The sequence below is a fragment of the Chionomys nivalis genome, chromosome 8 (genome assembly GCF_950005125.1).
Source record: "Chionomys nivalis chromosome 8, mChiNiv1.1, whole genome shotgun sequence".
Classification (NCBI taxonomy): domain Eukaryota; kingdom Metazoa; phylum Chordata; class Mammalia; order Rodentia; family Cricetidae; genus Chionomys; species Chionomys nivalis.
In genome coordinates, this window is record NC_080093.1 from 72,445,308 (window position 1) to 72,463,691 (window position 18,384).

Genomic DNA, 18,384 nt, shown 5'->3' on the forward strand with positions numbered 1-18,384 from the left:
GTGAGTCAGAAAGTCAAAGGAATAATAGTAGCCACCGAAGAAATCAAACCTTAAACATGTCGAATTTGCATTTCTTTTCAGCATCAAGACTCAAATATATTGCCAAATGGAAGTTTTGTTTTTGTTTTGTTTTAAATCTTCTTGTTCTTGAGGCTTAGTCTTCTGCCCTTTCTTTATACAGAATGGAATATAAATGACTTAAGAGGGAGGGAGTGTTTTCCAGACTTTTATTTCACAAAAGAAAATGGTTTATTTACCTCTTGTTAACCATATTAAAATGGGTTTGTCATCTTTATATGGAATATTTATGTAAGGACACAAACTTAGAGGCTATGTTATTTGGAAGCATCATTTAAATATGAATCTTATAGGCTTATGAAGACAGACAGACTGGGGAGACTGAAGAGCTTAATCAAGATGTGTCCATCCGAAACGGGACAGGAGGGCAGGCTGGGAATGGCTGTTCTTAGCCCGTAGAAGAATGTTTTTAGAGGTATTCTAGAACATTGCCCTTTGGCAGAGTTATGATGTCACTATAACCTAGCCACTACTGAAATGCCAAGCAGAACACATTTCTGCAAGGATAAATATATCCTTCCTTGTAGTGTTAAAAAAAAAAACCCGGGGCCACATTCCTTGGAAGTAAATCTCACCACAGGTCTAGTCTAGAGCTCAGGAAATGGTGTCCTTCTTCTTTCTTTACTTCTTCTTCCCCTTCCTCCTGCCTCAGTCCTCTCCCCTTTTTCCTTTCTTTCCCCCTTCTGTTTATGTACTTACTTACTTTTAGCCAATGTCTCCCTGTGTGACGTAGGCTGGCCTCAAAGCCCTGGGGCTACCTCAGGCTCGACTGCTGTGGTTCCGGTGTCTTCCACCACAGTTGGCTTGGACATATGTGTTTTACAAAGTCTACGGGTGATTCAGCCAGGGCTGACACACACTCCCTCTTTGTTCTGCTCACAGAGCAATCCCCATGTCAGCTCCATGAAGTTCACCTTCTCTGCATGTGTACACCCCCTCCTTTAAACATGTGAGCACGTGTCCTTTGATCTGTATCTTTGTTGACTTTGGCACATCTGTTGCCTTCAGCTCAACTTTTCTTATCTGAAAAAAAATATTTGTGCAGCTGTTTTTGAATCTGAGTTATCAGTCCATCACTAATGGGGTGATGAAAAAGCTAATACCTCCTTCCCAAGCCATAGTGTTTGTGTGGCTGTAAGAAGCATCCTGCACTGCACACAGAAACCCCTAAATACTCAGAAATCTGGTCCCTCTGTTCATCCTGAACAAAGCCATTCCTTGCGCTCCAGTGTAGGGGTGGGGAAGAAGTGACCGACACAAATACACCATTAAAGCCCATCAATCAGGTTGCATTAAGCTTTATAACAACACAGTTTCCATTTAGTGAGAGAAATGCCAGTTTAATCACAGCCGAACAGATTCCACTCTCCCCACTCATACAAATTTCCAATTTTACTACAATTTCTGACTTTGGAGATCTGCGAGCAAGTGCTTTATGTCAACTGCTTTGTTTCCGTCAGCCACACTAATGGGAGGGGACACTTTATTTGGCAGCCCTTGAAAAGGATGTCTGCAGACAGTCCTTGCCCTCCCCACCCACTTCATACTGCAAATCAGTATTCTTGCCAATGGCCCAATAGATACCATCTAGGAGTAGAGAAAATGAGCCATGAGGTGACCCTGAGAGGGCAGAGGTGAGACAAACAGAAAAACGTTGAGTGTTCCTTTCCTCTCTGCATCCTGAAGAACAGCTAACAAACAAGCTATGTTTTTTGTCTCTAGGGCAGAGCCTATCCCTAGAGCATGCCTCAGGACCAAGATCCTTAGGGAAGAGGATCATTAGGTAAGGGGGCCTCCCAACTAGAGGACTGGGTTTTTTTCTTATACTCCCCATGTATAGGCATTCATCTTTGACAACCTCAGGGTTCAAATCATAGCTGCTGTCTCCCTGTTCTAGAAGCATTCATGTGGGTCATATTCCAACGTGAGGATGTGTGCTAAGCTTCTCCATAATTTGGAACACTCGTGAAGAGAAAGAGCCATCTTGGAAGGCTCTCTGATAGAATGCTCCAGGGGTGTAGGCTATTTTTTGGTGAGGAACATACGTGCATGCCTTTGCCTTCTTATTGTGGGAAGGGAGAATGTCAAAGGGTTTTGGGATGAAGCCTTTGATGGGAAGGCTAGACAGGCTTGGAGGGAGGATATTGCTCCTTGGGAGTCTTGGAGCTCTCAGCCACCAACAACATTCTGGAGAGATGCCAAAGCAGAAGTTTATGTACCAGAAATTAAACACAAGGTTAGAATCCAGACTCCCAAGACAAATACAATAAGAATTCCTGCAAAGTACATTTTCCTTCCTTCCTTCCTTCTTTCCTATCCTTCCTTCCTTCCTATCCTTCCTTCTTTCCTATCCTTCCTTCTTTCCTCTCCTTCCTTCCTTCTTTCCTGTCCTTCCTTCCTATCCTTCCTTCTTATCCTTCCTTCCTTCTTTCCTATCCTTTCTTCCCTCCTTCTTGCTTATCTTTCCTTTCCTTTCCTTTCCTTTCCTTTCCTTTCCTTTCCTTTCCTTTCCTTTCCTTTCCTTTCCTTTTGCTACTCATCAACATCATAGCATACGTCTTTGACACTGGAAGATGTTTATCCTGCCTTCAAGGCTCTATTAACTAGTAGAGGCTAAATATTCATGGTGGATTCTGGTGGCCACCTTGTCCACCAGGTACAGCTGGTTTCTTCATAGGAATGCCATGAGATCTATACCTTTGCCTAAGCCCACAACATTGGAAGGAACCTGACTGGATGAGGTTGGCAATTTACTTGGTACTCCAGTATGGCCGAAGCTTCAGAACCTGGGGGATGTGGGACTCTGGTAAAGAGTATCCTTGCTATTCCTTAGCCTTCCCTCCACACTGTCAGCCTCACTTATCACCCTCTTCCTGTTCCCACTGAAAATCTTGACCAGTCATTTGGTAAAACATCATGTTGAAGGGTTTGTAGAATTTCCGAAGTCTGTGGATGACATCTGGGTCAATGCGGGGATGAGTCCGACCTTTGCTCTTGCCCAAACATCTTGGGGCACTGCTGTCTTCTGGCTTCTTCAGGCAGGGGAATCCCTTGGTTTTGTTGAAGTAAAAGTGCTTCTCTGTCACAACACGCTTGAGGCCTAGGAAATCCTGTACTTTGGCCATCTCCCCTGCAGGGTCCACTATGAGCCGCTCTCCGCTGACGAACAGGATCTGAGAGAGGGGGAAGTACTGCAGCCAGTTCTCCAGGTGCAGAGCATAGATCCCAATGCGAATGGCACTCCACGAGGCATCAATCAGCCCCAGGGTCCGGTTTTTGAAGGCCAGCACCTCAAAGGTAGGGATCTCTGGCTTCTTTGACAGCGTCTGGGTATAGTCAGAAATGGCCCTGGTCACCGGGTTTCGCACCACCACGATGAGTTTGATGTCCTTGGCCATAGAGTGAATGCGCTTGGGAGCCTCATTTGTCACAAAGTAACTGGGCGTCTTCTCCATGGTTATCTGCCCGTCCACTGTCTTGGGCATCACATTTCTAGAAGAATAAAGAAGGGGGAAATACAATGATTATTACCATACCGAAGACATCTTTCCACAAATTCTATGCACCATATAACAAAGGTGGGAGGCACCAAATAGAACCAATAAGCACTGGGAAGTTGGTTTTGTTTTTGTTTTTTTTTTATGTACCAACTGTAGGCTTGACTATGCAATTATTGGAAAAGGCAGCCTAAGGCTTATGCATTATTCTTTGGGATTTTTGGGTCCCTGGATTTAAACTGCCTGTCCACCTCTTACCAGCTGTGTTTAACCTAGATTTCTTTATATATTAGTTTTAAAATCTCTGAAACGGAGGTAATGATAGCACTGACTTCACACTGTAGTGTGCGGATTAGGGGATAATGTTTGAAAACCATTTAGCATGGAATCTCACGTGTGCATGAGCTTAACAAATTAAGGGTTTTATTATTGTTGTAGTAGCTTTCAGGAAATGTTTGAGTTCAACACGACCTCAAAGATTATCTGGTCCAGGGTTGGCAAATTCTCACTGCCTTCTATTTGTCTGTGAATCACAGTTAAGGAGGATTTATAATCTTTAAATGGTTGTGGGGAAAACCCAAATGATAGTGATAGTAGAATTGTGTGCTACGTGAAAATTATGCAGAATTTAAATGTCAGTGCTTGTAAACAAATCTTCATGGGGACACAGCCGCACTTACTTACAGATAGTGTGTGTGCTGCTTTTGTCAAATAAACAGCAAGTGGAGTCGGTGCAACAAGCATGTGACCCACAGAACCTGGAATATTCATTGTTTTACTTTTAAGGAGTTTTTCTGTACCTTGACTTCTTAGTCCAAAAACATTGTTGTATAAGTGGTGAATGCGAAGCCCAGGGATAAAGAAAGGACAGAAATCAGACAAGCTTTGTGTTCACAGAAAACTTAAGCACATCCCTGGGCCATGACATCTTCATTATAACATCCTAACATTCACCTTAAATTCATTTGAGAACGAAGTGACACATAAAATGAAAGCATAGGATGGATACAAGACACACAGTTTCCTTCTTTCTTTGCTTCTAAGTTTGCCCTGTAAACTTCTCACAGAGCCTGCTCTAGCTGGGATCTTTAAAAAGCCCCCAAAGCCATAGGTTAAAGGCTTTGTCTCCAGCCTGGGTAGGGTGGTGGAGTCTTTAAGAGTGGAGCATTGGAGAGGAATTTAGGTCCTTGGAGTCATGCTTCGAAAGGGCATATTAAGAGACTACCAAGGGGGCCCCAGTGGTTGAAAGCACTGGCTGCTCTTGCAGCCAACTGCATTTGTTCCCCAGCACCTGCGTGGTGGCTTGCAATGAACTGTATCTCTAATTCCAGGATATCCATCACCCCCTTCTGATTTCTGCTGGCACCTGGCCTGCACTCGGTGCACAAACATACATGCAGGCAAAAGCACACCTACATATAAGACAAATAAATCTAAAAAGTATTTTTTAAATAATGGGCATATTAAGACCCTAGCATCTCCTCTCTCTAATCCTCACTTTTATGTCTTGGCCATGAGAAGAATGGGCTTTTTCCACCATATATGCCTTCTATGATAAATGGTGTTGCCACAGACCCAAAACCAATGAGGCAAAGCAATCATGGATTGCAATCTTTGGGACCAAAAGCCATAATAAGTCTTACTTCTAAGTTGATTGTCTTAGATGTTTGTTAAAGTAACAGAAAGATGCCAGCTAATACAGACACCACCCACAGCTCTTGTCTACTGGTCTCCTTGACAAAAACATGTTCCAACTCCATCCCTCCATTCATATTTACCTCTGGGGAGACAATTTGATGCCACTTCCTCCAGCCCAAAGCAGAGGACCAACCAGTGATTGAAAACGAGGTCCACGATCCTATTATGCATAGTCTGCCGTAGGCCTATGTAGACCAGTGGTAATTGAGAATAAACATGTTCGATACCTGATGGTATATGGACCACCTGCCACTAGGTACTCCATTAAATCCATTCACTTCCAAGCCCCGCGCTAAAGTGGTACATTCAGGATTACACAAGACCTCTTTGTTATGATGACATGCTTTTAAATGTCTCCGCTAATAAAACTTAATACAGACGAAGATCCCTTAGCCTCTTTTACCATAATTAAATTTATTTACTAGCACTAGCGTGGAGAAAGAATGACTTCTTTTTATCTCTAATTCATATGCTCTGTCAATAATTAATTGCGGCTGGGTTTTCAGCTTTCACCGCAAGCTCTTTTATTAAGCAAGAGGAATCTGCCTGGTAGAAAAATTCGCTAGAACTACACCTTGTTGGACTACACTGGTTGGGCAGAGTGCAGTTTTCAGATCAAAGCCCAAGGCATGGCCATGAGTAATCATGTTTGTTTGGGGGTGACAGGTTCTCCACAATACCTAGTGTCTAGGCATGTGTGTCAGTTTGAGCTCACTAACTGTGCTGGTTGCCTCTGGAAGGGTGGGAAGCTAAGAAACAGTCTTTGATTGTAGCCCTGTCTAATCTGGTAACCTGAAAGTTCTAATGACGGTTTTGGTCTCAATGAACCCTCTTACCCCATTCGGAACCGAAACTCCTCACAGAAAAGACGGGGCTAATAAAACTCCATGCTCGCAGGGCTGAGATGAAGACTAAATGAGATAATGCGGGTGGATCACTTAGGAGAGTATCTCATGAATGCCAGAATCTTATTTTCACTTAAGCCGGCTGTCTAGGAGCATTTCCCGAGCAATTCTTACAGAAGGGCAGAGGGAAAGAAATTACATTTGACTCAATGGAAAAACCGAACTGAAGGTCTGATCTAGAGTAGGGGAAATTGTGATTCACACCAAAGTCATCAACTGCTTCTTGATCATGAACTGCTGGGGGCCAACCAGAAAGCTGCCACTAGCTCTGGCTGGATACAAGGAATAAACTCAATCCTGTTCTATTTCGGCTGTAGAGATTATTTCTTTAACAAATTATGGAACTCACATCATATTACAAAAAAAACATTAAATAAACTCTGTTGAAAGATAACCTCCTTACAAGTGTTATTTTTGCATGGCTTCTCCCTGATTTTGTTCCCTGCGTTTTTGTATGTCTGTCTTGTTGCATTTTCCCTCAGTACAGAAGCAGCTGTGCAGCTCCTCTTATCTGTCCTTTGTACTCACACTCCTTAAGCCTCAATGCTTACTTTACTCTAAGTCCCATTCAAATACATCTCCTCTACTTTACGTAATTGACAATCTGCCAAGATCCTTGTGGATCTTGACTCTTTTATCCAAAGCATCTGGAATGAAGTAGTTCCCAACCTATAAGCCAGTGGATACAGGAGTGTGTGTGTATGCCCGGCTCAGAATTTGATACAAAGCAAGAAACAGGCAGGGGCACTGAAGAAAGCAGAGGGCAGAAGAGGAGTCCCAGTGGCTCTGATCATCTTGCTGCAGGTGAGTGTGACAAACGCGTAACTCAAGGACATTCCCACAGCTGAGTGCCCATGGTAAGACTGGATCTCTTAATTAATATCCAACAGGTTCTTTGTCAATGGGAAAATTTCCAGTGGCTTCCCCCACGACTATGAAATGGCAAGTCTATCCCCTTCTAAAGCCCATGCTTTCATTCACTCTCTCATTTACTCTCTTCATAAATGATCATTTCCTAGTAATATCACAGTGAATGAAACAAACTTGGAGCATGCAGCCGAGCTGGGACTTCGGACAGATGAAAAGAGTATTACAGTGCCGTGTAATTAACTGTCCTAATCGTCAGAGCGGGCGCCATTGCTGTTCCAGCTCTACACAGGAGGAAAGAGGCTTGGAATGCAAGGTCTCACTACGCGTGTGTTTTGTCTCTAAGTTCAACAGTTAAGTTATTCCGAAGTTAATTGGGTGACTCTCTGATGAGTGCCTGCCAAGCCATTGATCTAGTCTCTGGAGCTGAGGCCAATCCCAGGGCAAGTTTTATTGTAATAAGGTTTGTTGCTGTTTCTCCTTCCCAGATCTCTCATCTAGAACTCTGATATGGCAACTATTTCTGCTCTATCCTGGTCTCCTCTCCTGATAACACTGGAGGAAGCAGGGCTCACATGTTTGCTCAGGCACCAAAGTGTTTACCACACAAGCAGTGAGATCCTAAGTTTGATCCCCCAGGACCCATGTTTGTAAAAAGCTGAGTTGTGGTAGTACATGCTCACACTTTTAGCACTCAGGAGTCTGAGATTGCCTACTTGGAAAGTCCCAGGCCAAGGAGAGATTTTGTCTCAAAAAAAAAAAAAAGGTTGGTGGCTCCTGAGGAAGATTTACATAACAATGCATACAGAGAGAGAGAGAGAGAGAGAGAGAGAGAGAGAGAGAGAGAGAGAGAGAGACTGAAGAAGACATTTCTTTTATTGGATATGACGAACTTCCACCTAGTCTTAGAATCTTATCCTTCCCACCTTCTTGAAGCTTTCCACCCTCAATTTTTTCGCTTTTAATTAAGTTCTTCTCAGCTGGGTCTGACATTTTAATACACCCATGTTCTCACATCGTGGCATGCGTGAGATGCGTGAGGAACAGGAGAAAGGCCAGGGATGCTGGAGGGAGTTAGACAAGGTAAGAGAGTTAGAAAATAAGGTCAGGAAAGATGGGCGGGGAACAGATCCTGGAGGGCCTGCCTAATGTGAGGGAGGCGTATCACAAGAATCCATTGAAGAACACTGAGCAGGAGACTAGAGCATCATTTGCACGTAATTACCTTTTCTGACGGCTTTGCTGAGACCAGAGAAGAGAGTGTGTCAAGGGTAGCATGCTCAGACACTACGTCAGGACTATAGGTTAGAAGTGGTAGTAGTCCCCAGAAATAAGCACCAACAGTCCCTGTTGAGGGCTGGACTGAGTTTAAGTAAAAGAGAGATGCTGGGTACCATGGCAACACCAGCAGCAGCGTGGTGGACTGATGGTTAGTTACGAGAAGAGCACTCTAAACTGTAAAACAAGCAACCGTGGAGCAGAAGACAGCAGTCTGATGTGGAATCTGGAACGTGGGCTATCAGTTACAGCCTCAAGTCAAGCCAGCAACTTATCCATGCATGGGAGTCTGAAATCCAGGGGTCAAACCTGAGCTGAAGCTGGGCATTCATATTCTCTGTGCTGCATAGTTCATCTGCCAGGAAGTTAAGAGAGCAATGTCTATCTTCTGCTAGTCGCCAGTGAATGGTGAGACCTGCTCTTTGTCTGTGCTGTGAATTCCCAAATAGAAAAAAATATTTAAATGCTTGTTGTGTCATAAAAAAGTTAGTATTCTCGAAGATTTCTCACTAACTCTTATTTTATTACATTGTACTGTATTTTAATTTTGGTAATAGCCTGAGATTGAAGTCAGGGGATTCGGGACTTCCACCATGCTATATAAATGTCCCACCACATCACAGCCCCTTACTAACACATCTTAGCTCCCAGAGCTCTGGCATTACTGAGATTGCAAGACCTAAGGTAGAGTGGGATGAAGCTCAGTGGTAGAGGGCTAGCCTCGCATGTATCAGGCACAAAATCCCAAATTTGTTCTCTTGCATTGCAAAAAAACCAAACACGTATCCAAGCAAACCAACATACTGGAATTGCTCCCCATATCCTGCACAGCTAGTCTCAGTTCTTGAGGATAAGGGCAATGCTTTACTTGCCTGTGTTCTTCGTGCTTAATGTGACAAATGCCACCGTGTAATGTTCTATAGCATTATAGCAATATAGCATTATCTATAGAAGTCATTAGGTTATTATGGGATTGATACACAAATGAGCACATGGTACCGGAGGCAGGGGAGCAGGAAATGGGAAAACTGGAGGAAACTGAACCACATGCTTCTTAGATCAGGCTCTCCATGTATGGAGGTCAGTGTGCCTTCACCACACCATCCCTGCCTGAAAGACCATGCACTTCATTGTGCACCATATGGTGAGAAAACACTGCATCTGGGCTGGGAAGAGCTCGTTGACAGTATCCTGGGTGCTCAGAGCAGCTGTGACATCAGCATCAACACACAGTCCTGAAGTGAGAATCGCTCCACCCAAGCTGTCAGCTGCTCTTGCAGTAGGAACGTTTCTGAGATGTCCTCAACTCTCATCCCAGGCCCCACCCTCTTCCATTGGTGTGAGCACTTTGCTAAGCAGAGGCCTGTGCAATTCTAGTCAGCGGCATACAGGGCCTCTAAGGAGACCGTGATGATAGTTGTCATAGTGCCTCAAGTACCATTATGTACAGAGGGCTTACCTACCCCATGTTTTGTTTCGTGCGTGAGGGAAGACTGACTTCACTAAGCACTTTCAAACACAAGACTCTCCTGTGAAGTCAAGAGCACAAAATCTAAAGCTCTACTTGCTAAGTTTGCACGGGTTTATAAATTGTATGATCTTGTGCACATTACACAGCACTGATACAGATATAACTTTCAGTTTTTCCACTATGATTTGAGGCATAAGTCACAAAACAATCCCATACCAGTTTGCAATTATGATTAATAAAGGGTTATTTATTTAAGGGGGAAAATCTTACAGATCACAGTCCCAGAAAACAGCCCTCTGCACGATCAGGAACAAAGTCTATCAGCCTGGAAGCTGGAAGCAAGAAAGCTAGTGCATGGCTACCGCTACTTTTAAAGCAAAAAAGACCATGCCCAAATGGGCTGGTATCTTAAAGGCTATCGGCTGAAAGAGCAGAAGGAACTGCTGGAGCTCCTGTAGCAATAATTCACATTCAGTAAAAAGTGATCCACGTTCAGAATAAACTATGCTTTGAATCTGAGTCTGTACCTGGACTAACATATCTGATATGACTCCACCCAACTTTGGTTTGATTGGCACAGGGTCACACCATGTAGCTTCAGTAGCTGTGTCTGCAGGCATCACACTGTGCCACCTGTACTATTTTCCCTCAATGCTGAATCACAGTTCCTGTCCAACCATGTGACCATGAGGGTGAACAGTCAACAGTATATATTGGAAGAGTGATGGTGTTGTTGGCACACTCAACCCATTTTCAGGGGCTGAGAGTAGGGAGCAGTTGGTAGGGAAAGTTTGAGGCCAGTTTGGAAGGCATGAGGTTCTATCTGAAAAACAATGCATTGTCACCTTCTAATACCTTAAACGTCTGATGACTTCATTGAGTAAATCCCCACTGTAAGTTAAGGTATTCCTGCAATGTCTCATTCCCATTGTCTGGAGAGCAAGCATCACATGAACAATCTCCTTTTCACAGGGAGTAGTGTTAAATTAATTAATATCTAGAGAGTGACTTCCATGGGGTCTCAATACAGTTGCTGCTAATTCCTTAAAGCTCCTTTTTACTTTTTATACTGTCATCACATCTTTAGAAATCAGAAAACTGAAGCCCAGTGAGATTGATTCATTCACAGTCAAGAGAGGTAGAACCAAATTAAACCTTAGGTTTTGTCTAACACCATAATCTGCCCTCTTGGTTGCTTCTTGACAAGTGTCAAATTACTAGGGCTTACCAAAGTGACATGACTGTCCCCAAGTCACTCTGCTAATAGGTGGTGAAGTGGAATCTTAAAATCAGTCCCATGACATGAACAGTGAAGGCAGCTTACCACTGGGAATCACAAAACCTTAGAAATCCTTGCCAGATCAAGCTACATCATTCAATTTGTGATATCTCTCTCCAGGGCCTCCTCAACTGAAGCGAATGGATACCATCATGAACACTGAGGGAGAAAGCAATCAACCATATGAGATATAAAGTGCCCATTCTCCCTGGCAGGGTCAGTGCCGAGCCCACCTTTAGCTTGCCTGAATCGCAGGTGTGTGGGCATCTTACACTTTCCCAAATGCATTATCTAGTGGAATAAATGGTGCATAAATTAGCAATATTTTCTGAGCCCTCCTGATGAACTATAACCCACGATAATGGTGGTTAAAGCAAGGGCAGGTGGTGGGGCCAGCTCCTTGGTACCGAGGGAAGAAATACACTCTCAAGTCCATGTAACACCTGTGTCACATTAGTCCGGCTCAACCTCACAGGCCCCCAGGATTCACTGAGTCCATATAGAGATGAGAAAGTCAGGTTTTAGAGAGGAAAAATGAATCTTATCCAATGGTTCATGGGCCACACCTTGTCTTCCCCAGGCATGTTGGGAATTTCACTATGGTTTTCAAATTTGAGTTTGTGAGAAAAAGAAGTATAATCCATTTTTATTTGCATATGAAAACCACATACATATACAGAGGACTGGAGAAAGCTGCATGTTCTGGGACCACACTGCTCTAAGCTAGATTCAAAAGGAGGTTCTGGGCTACAGTTCTGACTTAACAGTTAACTTGCTGAATGAATTTAAGTTACAGATGTTTCTTCCCTGGACCTCAACTTCCTATACATAAAAAGGGCTGTGTTTCAAAGTAACTCTTGGTTCATTCAACTGAGTATTTATTGGTGATTATTATATGCAGAGTATTAAGTCAATATTGGTATAAAAGCTTATGTGGTCCCTGACATTTAAGACACTCTAAGTTCTTGTAGAGGAGACTTGGAGAGAGGCTGGGACAGACTATTTCTGTGAGATCCCTTTGTTACTGCATCTCATCTATATTGCCATATTCCTATATGGAGAAAAGGAGACAGAAAGGTGTGGCAGAGAAGTGGTAACTGTGAAGAAGATAAATGGAGGAGGAAAAAGAATAAAAGAAAAGAAGAGAGAGGAGAGAGAGAGAGAGAGAGAGAGAAAGAGAGAGAGAGAGAGAGAGAATGTGGACCAAAAGAATACCAATAAGAAAAACAGAAAACTCTCTGGGTCTAAATGTCACACAATCACAATTTAGGAGAAAATAGAAAATAGTAAACTCAGGTCTGGAACATGTTTTCTGTTTTGAACTTTGTGTCGAGTTAGTAGAGATCTTCCAGGACTGGAGGATTTTGATTCTCCCTTAGTTGATTTGCTTTGGGGCTTGGTTTTACCTCCAAAGAACTATCTGGAAAAGATGTGGGAATTCATCCCTATCCTCATGACCATCATTTCCTTAGAACCCCATCACCAAGAATGGTAGCCAAGAATGGGATGTTCACCTCCAAGGAAAGTAAGATTTGCAGTGATTTATGAACTATAAAGATGATGTGCCCTGGGGAACTGCCAATGAACAGCCTGTGTGTCAGTATCTGGGTCTATCCTGAATTTCACAATAAGAACTGTGTACAATGCTAGGTAGCACCCCGGCCACTGTCTTTTAGGTGCTCACAGGCCCCTATAGACATACTAATCACATGTGCACATTGATATTGCCAGATGTCTTTGGAAGTCTCAAACATCCCTTGTGATCCAGTAGTCTAACCAAGATTCCTAGATTTGGATATAGTCTGTGCCTTTCATTAGGGGAAGGATGTTGGACAACCTACTTAGCCTCTCTCTGCCTAGATTTTCTCAGCTACAAACTGGAATGGTGATAATATGTACCTCATAAAGTTGCTTTAAAATGGAGCAAATGCCTGTGTGTTCAGCTGTGTCCATCTACCTGAGGCTGAGAAACTTATAAAGAACAAAAGATTGCTTGGACTCATAGTTCTACAGGCAGAGCCCTGAGAGCTAGTGACTGGTGGTGGCTTTCATGCTTGTTGGAATTCAAACATAGCACAAGACATCCATTGTGCCTTGACTCTAAGCTGTCCTCGACAGGTTCCTGTTCTGAAGGTTTGTCCCCAGCTGGTGTCACTATTTTGGTTTCCTAAGAAGCCTTTAGGAGATGAGGCATAGTTGGTACCAGTATATCCTTAGAGATGGACCTTGGAAGCTTACCACTTGTTCTGTTCCCACTCTCAACATCCTGATACCAGTGATGTGAGGAGCTCTCAGCACTGTGAAAATCCAACCACACCTTCCCTGCCACAACGAGGTAAAAGTTTCTAAAACTGTGAGCCCAAATCAGCCCTTTCACCCTTAAGGTGTTTTTCCGGTTGTTTGTCATAGTGAAGATAATTCTTATGTGTCACTAGAGGGAACACACGTATACATGTGTACAGGTGTCTTCTGGTTGCTCTCTCTTTTATAAAGCCACCAGTATTCAAAGGAATGTCATGCTGGTGTCCTTTCCTAATCCCAATCAATGTCCAAAGGCTCTACCTCTAAACATCATGAACAGATTATGTTCCTATCCTCTTAATATCTCAATTAAATTTTATTATGTTCCTATCCTCTTAATATCTCAATTAAATTTCAAACTCTGAACCCTGGAGGCACAGACTCAAACTTAATTCCAACTAGAGCAGCTGCCTCCATTGACAAACACCACATAAGGGCTTTATAAGTCTATGCTGCTTTAATGAGTGCTGTCAAACAACAAAGACAATCAACAGCATTGTAGAAGCTCCGTCTTGGAATGCTGACGATCTGGATTGCTAAATGCCATGCCCTAGATAAAGGAGTATTAGCTGTGTGGTACCAGTTCTTAGTCTTTGGTATCCCCTGGCTAAGTGTGACTTAGACAAAGTGGATCCGTCAGTAGAGCCAGATTCTATATGATCACATGAAGGCTGATTCCTCCTCTGTGGCTCTGCACAGTGACCAACTGGGAGTTTCTGTCTAAACTAGAGTTATAGATTTGAATGCAAGGATACTTTGAGTTAGAATATAATAGCTTTCTTGAAATCCAAGAGCAAAGGATTAATTTATTGGTTTTACACAAGATAGTGTTGTTTACTATCACCAGACACTACCGTAGCTTTTTCTCTAGCCCAGTGCTTCTCAGCCTTCCTAATGCTGTAACTCTTTAATACAATCCCTCATGTTGTGGTGACACCCTCCCCTCCCCCATTGTAAAATTATTTTGTTTCCACTTCATAACTGTAATTTTGCTAGTTATGAATTGTAATGTAAATATCTGACATGCAGAATATCTGGTATGTGACTCCTATGAAAGGGTTCCTGGACTTCCAAAGGGGTCACAGCCCTCAGGTTGGGAATCACTGTGATCTAGCCCTTCGTCTTTTGTGATAAGACCTTCCTATCCAGATATCACAAGACAAAATGTTATATGATTTTGAATGAATTAGAGCATGGAACATGCATCATCTGCCCCTGGCTGGGGATCCCATCTGGAACATACTTGTCTAATATTTTGTTTATGTACCTTTAAAGAAAGACTCTCTACAGAACCCTACACACAAACTTCTATCTGCTATCTTATTCTTTTTCCTTTCCGCGGGCTCAGCATTTCAAAGGGCAGGTGCAACAATTAAACCCTGATTACAGAATCTGTGCATGCCCTTTGTGCTCACAGTTAACAGACAGTAGCATCATGAGCTTCAGGCCTTTCCATCTCACCCTGTGCTTCCTTCTCAGGCACATGTCACCCTGTCATTGCCTCAGGGATGCTGCCGGTCCTCCCTCTTGGCTTCTCACCTGCAGCCTGCTTTTGTTTCAAGCCCTGTTGACTCTTCCTGAGCATATTTCCCGGATGAATGTCTAAGGTCTACACCCTCAAGCTATATGAACCATCAACAAACCTCAGTCTTGGAGGGACGGAAGGTGTGTCTGTTTATGATGGCAACTGCCAATATGCCAGGCTTCCGTTCAAGTCTTTTCCCTTTCTTGTCTACATTTTGCTTTGTTCCTTCTGCATAATGGTTTGTCTTGTTGGTCAACTTGAGTAGATGAAAAGATACCTAGGAAATTAGTAATGACTTCCTTTTGTACGAATGTTTCTAGAGATGATTAACTGAAATGGGCAACATGCTTTGAATGCAGGTTCATCCCATAGGCAGAAGGGATTAAACATGGAAGAAAGTATCAGGCATGAGAGGTTCTCATTTGAGTTGTTGGGTGGGGCTTTTTAACAGACTCCCAAAACATACAGCCTATTGCTGTTGCCCTTGGTTACCCTGCAGAGGTGAAAGGTAAATCTCTATTGGTTAAGATACCATAAACTTCATAAATAAGGCTCAGAAGCCCCTGGACTGGAACTGACCTGAACAGGCCAGCCTTGAGACGAGCTTTCATGTTACCAAAAGATGATACGCAAGTTTTCTAAGCAGAAGACAACCAAAAGTCCTACCCAGAAATGTCACCCATGGACCACAGAAATGACTATCATGGCATGACAACCCTATGGGTGCAATAGTGGCACACATACCTTCGTGGTAACCAACTGCTCTCTAGTTGGACTTAAGACCCACTCAATGATAGGGATGCTATGGCTGGCTCTGGAAATCTAGCTAATTACTCAGAGCTAGTGAAGTCATAATTGTTGGAGGAGATTCTATAACCACTACTTTAACAAACCAGCATAATCCCTACCTACAATCAAAACACATTTGTTCTTATACCCACAGATAAGTGTGTTTTTCACCCCTCATCAAGGAGACTTCTCTTTGCTATAGATGGAGACCACTACAGAAAACCACAACCAATCAAAATGTGGAGTTGTGGAGTGTAGTCCCAAGATATACAGCTGTAAAACATGCCCACACAGAAAGCTCAGGGAACATTTCACAAGGGGGAGCAGAGAAGACTTAAGAGCAAGAGGTTCAAGAAGTTCACTGTGAGATTATGTCTTCTAGTCATATTATAAGACATGCCAATAAATTCTCAACAACATGACTGCCTGAACATGAGTGGACTACAGACAACAACAGCCATGCTAAAGTGGATGGGGTAAAGCCCATGAGGCCCCAATCCTACATGAAGAACTATAGGCACCTGAGGAAGACTGGGAATGGGAGAGGTAGCAGCAAGAGCACACCAACTGTTGTCCAATGCCAAATGGTCATCCCTGAAACATACAAGTAACATTATATGTACTCAACAGGTTATATTTAGGAATATGTATGCATACGTAAATGTGTTTATGCAGATACTAACAATCGATGAAGAAATACGTCATGAATTTGAAGAACAAGGAGGGCATACATGAAGGATTTGGAGGGAAGAAAAAGGAAGGGAGGGAAGGGAGAAGTGTCGTATCTAAATTACAATCTAAAGATTAAACAAAAATGGCAGAAAGAGGAGGCAAGTTCATACAGGCATTCTTTTTTTTTTTTTTTTTTTGGTTTTTCCAGACAGGGTTTCTCTGTAGCTTTGGAGCCTGTCCTGGAACTAGCTCTTGTAGACCAGGCTGGTCTCGAACTCACAGAGATCCGCTTGCCTCTGCCTCCCGAGTGCTGGGATTAAAGGCGTGTGCCACCACCGCCCAGCCCAAGTGTTACACAGCTAAGTGCTGTGATACAGGCATTCTTAAGCCCTGCTTCCTGACCACCATGATCTGAGCATTGTGCTCTTCCATCCCGTCCCTGCCATTCCACAGCAAAGCCTCTGAAACCATGAGTTGAAATAAATAGATTTTTCTTTCATTTTGTTCTTGTTTTGGGGTTTTAAAGAGGAATCTCAATGTACTCCTGATTGGGTTCAAGGTTCTGAATCTCCTGTCTCAGCCTCCTGAGTCCTGGGGTTATAGACAGGAATCACTGTTTTTAAGTGACTTTTCCACTTTTTAAGGGTCAGGCATCTGTCAGTGACTAATGTCTAACTTAGCCCACCTTTGTGGCTCCACAAGCTCTTCAGGTCAATCACTATTGTGGCAATTTTTATACTTATTGGTTGAAGCATGATAACCTGACAGATGTCTACGATGTATCCAACCCAATCAGGTAAATTAGTGCTTCCATTTATGAAGGCTCCACTGGCTGGGCTTTTGTAGGTAGCAAATGGCCTTCCCAAGTACCATCCTCTCTCTACTGGAATAATATCCCCCATTCTGATCCCATTGCCTAAGACGCTGGCTTTGCCACTGCTATGTATAGGACTTTGGACAAAGCACTGAATCACCTAAAACCCCAGGTTCCTCTTTAGATAAAAAAGGGATGGACAGCAAGAACAATGAGAACATGCTTTTAACAGTGATGATGCATTTCTCGGCATATCTGCGAGGAAGTCACTGCTCACTGCATGTGCAGGTTATTGCTGCTTCTCCATAGGATTCCTATCTTTTCATTGTGTGATCTCAGAGAATGACACGTTAAGGACGCATCATGCTAATGGTGAGGTCATTTGCTTTCTGCCCCTGCATCTTTAAAATGAACTGGGCTATTTTGTAAATAACTTGCCTATGTTTCTTCCCTGTGGTCCAAGGTATCTGACCAGTGAGACAGTTAATGTTCACTGAAAGCACTTGAGGTTTTATCTATGAAAGTGTTGCTGGGGTCAATCATGCCTGGCTATGGAAGCTTGTAAAATAAGTCAGCAAGACGGAAGCCCCTGTCTATATGAGTGACAGGTGTGAGGGCTGCTGTGAAGAACAGGCATGTTTTGCCTATAACTGTGCACCATTTCTGGAGTTTGGTTACAACTGAGACAGAGGATAAATCCACCCCACAAGCCCCATCTTGCTCACGGCAGCCAGGGAAGTGGGGAAAAGTCTCCCACAGAGTGCCTCTGCAAGAGTCTTCTCTGCTGTCCTTGAACTGTTTCCCTCAGAAGCTGCATCCCCAAATCAAGAGCTCTAGCATCAATGATGTAAAATACAATCATAAATTAATTAGTGCATCATACCGTGTCTGTATTTAGACCTGACTTTCACAGCTTGAGGTGCATGAAATACTAAACATATTTTTCAGCCAATCAATCTGATCATGGAACAGATGGAGCGATGACAGCTAGAAAAGCAGTTGGTGCAACCTAGAGAGATATGCATAAATGTGTGCACTATGCTATGGCAAGTTCTGTAGTATCTAGTATTCATACATACTTATGAATGTAAGGATGTCCTTTGCTCACTCCATAACATGCACCATCTTCTATTCATATTATATTGCTCCTTTTTAACATAGTCTCCCTACACCCAACAACTCGTGAGACTTGCACCCTTCTTCATATAAG

At 43.1% G+C, this 18,384-nt stretch overlaps 1 protein-coding gene across 1 annotated transcript in view; it reads right to left on the minus strand.

The window, feature by feature from the left end:
• Positions 1–323: 323 nt before the first annotated feature.
• Hs3st4 (heparan sulfate-glucosamine 3-sulfotransferase 4) overlaps positions 324–18,384 on the minus strand; it is a 416,918-nt gene continuing 398,857 nt past the window's right edge. Inside the window, exon 2 of the mRNA XM_057778438.1 lies at positions 324–3,570. Within this exon, the coding sequence (XP_057634421.1) occupies positions 2,934–3,570 (637 nt within the window). The 3' untranslated portion in view covers positions 324–2,933. The remainder of the gene's footprint in view (positions 3,571–18,384) is intronic.